The sequence below is a fragment of the Chiloscyllium plagiosum genome, chromosome 30 (genome assembly GCF_004010195.1).
Source record: "Chiloscyllium plagiosum isolate BGI_BamShark_2017 chromosome 30, ASM401019v2, whole genome shotgun sequence".
Lineage (NCBI taxonomy): Eukaryota > Metazoa > Chordata > Chondrichthyes > Orectolobiformes > Hemiscylliidae > Chiloscyllium > Chiloscyllium plagiosum.
The window spans coordinates 45,845,023-45,850,206 of NC_057739.1; the positions used below are offsets into that span (position 1 = coordinate 45,845,023).

General features: G+C 49.8%; 1 protein-coding gene across 1 annotated transcript in view; it reads right to left on the minus strand.

Moving 5' to 3' along the window:
* The window catches only part of LOC122565018 (surfeit locus protein 1), a 9,869-nt gene extending 4,734 nt beyond the window's left edge, over positions 1–5,135 (minus strand). The window contains exons 1-3 of the mRNA XM_043720664.1: positions 4,449–5,135; positions 1,628–1,700; positions 515–677 (exon numbers count right to left, since the gene is read on the minus strand). Coding sequence (XP_043576599.1) covers positions 515–677; positions 1,628–1,700; positions 4,449–5,107 — 895 coding nt within the window. The 5' untranslated portion in view covers positions 5,108–5,135. The remainder of the gene's footprint in view (positions 1–514; positions 678–1,627; positions 1,701–4,448) is intronic.
* Positions 5,136–5,184: the final 49 nt, after the last annotated feature.

Genomic DNA, 5,184 nt, shown 5'->3' on the forward strand with positions numbered 1-5,184 from the left:
GTCCAGCTATTAAGAGGGGGCATAGCTTTAAATTAAGGGGTGGTAGGTATAGGACAGATGTTAGGGGTAGATTCTTTACTCTGAGTCGTGAGTTCATGGAATGCCCTGCCAGGAGCAGTGGTGGATTCTCCCTCTTTATGGGCATTTAAACAGGCATTGGATAGGCGTATGGAGGATAGTGGGCTAGTGTAGGTTAGGTGGGCTTGGATTGGCGCAACAGAGGGCCTGTACTGTGCTGTATTTTTCTATGTTCTATATGCTGTCTCAGTGCCAGGGACCCAGACTGGATTCCAGCCTTGGGTGCCCGCTCCCTCAGCACTGACCTTCCGACAGTGCATAGCTCCCTCAGCACTGATGCTCTTGACAGTGTGGCGTTCCGACAGCGCATCATTCCCTCAGCACTGACGCTCTGACAGTGCCCACTCCCTCAGCACTGACCCTCCGACAGCACTCAATTCCATGATTGCTGGATTCAGAGGTGAGTGGATTGAACACCTTTTTGATCAGGACTTACTGAAGTCTGCATCAATGAAGATGGGTTCTGTGCCCATAGCCTCTGCCATTGCCTCCAAATCACGATAATACCAGCAATTCCTCTCAACGTCATTCTGAGGGATAAATGGTCTGCGACTTTCTGTCAGTCGAATGACACCAATGATCTCCACCTCGTCTGTGATCTAGAAGACAATGTGTGGCAGATTCCTCAGTGACATGTTTACAATTCCCTGTGTCAATGCTCAGTGCAGCACATTCTGCACAGAGAGACGGCCCCATTTCTCAATTCCCATTCTTCAGGAATGAGCAGAGAGTGTTCAGCAGGAGAAGATAAAAGGTAGGGAGGAGGGACTTGGAGGAGCCATTCACCCATCAGCCCCTCTACCAGGCTCCACACGCAATGACTCATAATTAACTACCTCTTACAGGAGGTGCTGCCACACACACAAGATCATAGAATCCTGACAGGGCCGAATAGCCTTTTTTTGCTCTATCATACCCTCTCCCCTCTTTCCCCCCACCCCAAACCTATCCCTGCATGTCCCATTGGCTAACCAACTAGTCTGCACATCCCTTGCAACTAGGGGCAATTTCTCATGGCCAATCCACCTTAACCTGTACATCTTTGGGCTATGGGAACAAACCAGAGCACCCAGAGGAAACCCACACAGACACGGGGAGGATGTGCAAACTCCACACAGACAGTCCCCGGAGGTGGGAATTGAATCCGGGTCCCTGGTGCTGTGAGGCTGCAGTGCTAACCCCTGAGCCACCGTGCCGTGTCTCAGAGATCCATGCAGCAGCATGGAAAATTAAAGCCCATACCCTGATTCGCACCACACACCCCAGTCTCCTCCCCACCTACACCTCACCCAAACACCCATCCCTACCCCCTCAGCACTCCCCCCCCCCCCCCCCCCCCCCGCCTCACCCTTCTGAAAATCTGACCAAGAGTTTTTGATTTGGAGTCCGGCACCAATATGTTTGGCTCAGGGAGATCGTTTGACACAGAGATTCAGGCTACAGTGAACAACCAGAGAAGAAACCGCCTCAAGGTTCAGCAATCCTACTGTCCACTCTCCCCAGAGCACTGTCTGCTCCTTCACGTCTTCCTTTCCTCAGCTCCACTCACCTGTCCTTTGGTCCGTGTTTCTGGTTTGAGTCTCATTCTGGGAACAAAGCCCCTGTTCACAAGAATCTTCACCCTGAAATAAATCAATGGGGGAAGTTCATCCAGGGATTACAGAGGGCAGTGTTGTAAACACACTGATAGTGGGTGCAGTGAGGGAGCCAATGGGTTATCACTGAGCACCAGGTTTACACCGGTTTTGTCCCAAAGCACCATCAGCTCATGGTGCAGGTCACCTTCAATGTCTGGACTACCAGGAAAATGGATTATAATCCCAAATTACTTGTGACTGTGTTGAAAATTTAGCCACATGGGCATTTAAAAAGAAATACAAGCCAAAAGTTACATAGAAACAGGAGTCCATTCAGCCCCTTCAGCTTGCTTCACCATTTGATATGATCATGGATGATCTCATCTCAGCCTCAACTCCAATTTCCTGCTCACTCCCCATAACCATGTTGCCTGTTACTAATTAAAATCTGTTCATCTCCTCCTTATGTGTTTGGGGTCATGACAAAGTAGGAACCGGGGCTGCCCATTCAATTTCTCAGGCCTATCTCACCATTCAGACAGACCATGGCTGATCTGTGGCCTAACTCCATATTCCAGCCTCTGGCCCATACCCCTTAATACTTCTGCTGAACAAAAATATATCCATCACGGATTTAAAATTAACAACTGATCCAGCATCCACTGCCATTTGTGGAAGAGAGTTCCAAACCTCTACCAAGCTCTGTGTCAAAATGCTTTCTAAGGGGAGGTCAGTGTTGAATCATTGTCTGCTTGAACAGTTATCCAGGGTATGTGGCTAGGAAAGGTTCAGAGGGATATGGACCAGACACAGGCAAATGGGCTACTTCAGTTTAGGAAACCTGGTTGGCCTGGCCTAGTTGGACCGAAGAGCCTGTTTGCATGCTGGGTGATTTTATGACTGTCCTGAACTGTCTGGCCCTAATTCAGAGACTCTGCTCCTAGTTCTAGAATCCTCAACTACTGGGAACAGTTTCTCTTCATCTACTCTGACGTCTGTAAATACCTTGAAGACTTTTCTCAGATCAGCCCCTAACTTGCTTAATTCGAGAGAAAACAGGCCTGATTTGTTTAATCTCTCCTCATAACTCAACACCAAAGTTCAGGTATCATTCTTATAAACCTACGTTGTACTCCCTCCAAGGCCAATCTATCCTTCCTGAGGTGTGGTGCCCTGATCTGCGTAGCTGGCTGAGATGTAACTTCAGTGCCTGTGCGGATTATACTGTATTCAAAAGAAACCCAGAATGTTGCACCTAAGCAGTGCCAAGGGAACTTCAGACAGGAACACTTCAAAGGGAGAGATGCCATTCAATACTCGAACTATAACTACCTGTGCATTGTGTCCCAGTCTGCTACCAAATTGACAGAAAGGCAACCTTTGGATTCAGTTTGCGAGAACTGATACTGTCCTCACTTGTGGTTCAGGTTCCACTGGGCTACGGTGTGCTGTAAAGAGAGTGTGGTGCTGGAAAAATGCAGCCAGTCAGGCAGCATCTGAGGAACATAAGCTCTTCATCAGGAATCTGAGGGGGTGAGGGTGGGGGGGCTGAGAAATAAATGGGAGGGGTGTGGGGCCGGAAGAAAGGTAGCTGGGAATATGATAGTAAATGAAGGTGATAGGTCAGAGTGGAAGGTGGAACGGATAGATGGGCAGGAGGATGGACAGGTCAAGAGGTCACGAGGGCTGTGCCGAGTTGGAGGGTCGGATCTGGGATGAGGTGGGGGGAGGGGAGATCAGGAAACTGGTGAAATTGACATTGATCCTGTGCGGTTGGAGGGTCCCAAGGTGTAAGATGAGACGTTATTCTTATAGGCATCGGGTGTCTAGAATTTGGGGGAGGCGGGGAGTTGAAATGTTTGGCCATAGGGCGGTGGGGTTGTAAGGTGTCCCAGAGATGTTCCTGGAAACATTCTGTGTGTTGGCGTCCTGTCTCCCCAGTGTATAATAGACCACATCAAGAGTAACTGACTCAGTAGATGAGGTGTTTGGATCTGCAGGAAAATTTGAAGGTTCCTTTAGGGCCTTGGATGGAGGTGAGAGGGGAGGGATTGGCCCAGACAAAGCTGAGAACTTCCAGTAGTCATCCCTGTGTGGGCAAGTAAAAATTCTCGGATTGCTGAAAACAAGTCAACACTGTGCCTGTCAGAGGGCAGTGGACAGATGCCTTTTAGCTCGGTGCACAATTGAGAATCTCCAAATAACTGCTGCATTTGCAATGTAAGCCAGGATGGAATCATCCAAAGGTTCACAATTAATTCCTGCCAGATAAATGGATTGGAATATTTCTGTTTACTTGGACATTTTTGGATTCACCTCTAATTTATGCTTTAACAGCAAATAAACTTAGGCTTTCTTTAATGCAAGATGTTAAACTAATCATACCATAGGGCAACTGCTGCAGCTCAAAAAGAGGCAAGTGGTGTTATAGTGCAAGAAGAATAACCCGTTCCTGGGAGTGTTTAATGGGGGGACAATGTAGAAGCAGCTTTAATCTGTATCTAACCCCGTGCTGTCCCTGTTCTGGGAGTGTTTGATGGGGGGACAGTGTAGAGAAAGCTTCACTCTATATCTTTCCCTGTGCTGACACTATCCTGGGAGTGTTTGATGGGGACAGTGTAGCTTTGGTAGGTATTGGGAACCATGCTGGAGGGGAGAGTGCTGTGATGCTACGGGGTCAGTATCTGCAAACACTCAGTTTCCATACAAACATTATGTCATGGAATGGTATGACAGACTGGTTCTGTTCGGAGGTGGTCATGGTCAAACGCAGGCGGCTGACTGAATTCGTACCCCAGCTCGGTGCAGTGGAATGGAGTGATCACGTTGGCTCCAGTCTCAGTGCTGGACATCAGGCGCCCAGCCTCTTGGGCCTCTTTGTCTGGATCCACCCTCGATCGGGGCATGATGTAGAGTTCCTTGGAGTGGTCGAACCTCCCTCGGACCCTCACCCTCCGGTACTCAAGCTGCTTCAGTTCCAGCTGGCTGGGACAGAGAGGGACAAGGCTCAGAGTTTGTGTGACCGTGAAACAGCTGATAACAACCCACTCTGCACCCCCACCCAACAGGTCAAGAGCAGGGGACCAGGGCTGCAACTGTTCAGAGAAACTGTCAGCTCTCTCGCAGCTCCTGACTGGAAACAGTGAGGAGGGCCATGAGTCAATGAGATACTGTGTGTGTGTGTAAGGGTAAGGGCTGTTGTTGCCTTGAGGCACAGCACGGTGGGCCTGTGCGCAGGGAGACATCTGAGAATCAGTGAAGAGTCTGACTGACATGGCTGATACTGGGAGAATGTGACTCCGCATGGGGGGAGGGAAGCGAGGGAGCTTCCACTTCAAACAGGGGCTGGGGGACATTGTGGAATACTCTCCCTGAACTGAGCTGGGGTACCGAATATACTCAAGACACAGTGCCACTGACTCTTCATCGGCAACGGGCTGTGGGGTGCACATGGTACACTTACCCCTGGGGGGGGGGGGGGGAAGGGGGCTCAGTGTGAGTTACCCGGGGGGGGGGGGCTCAGGGGGAC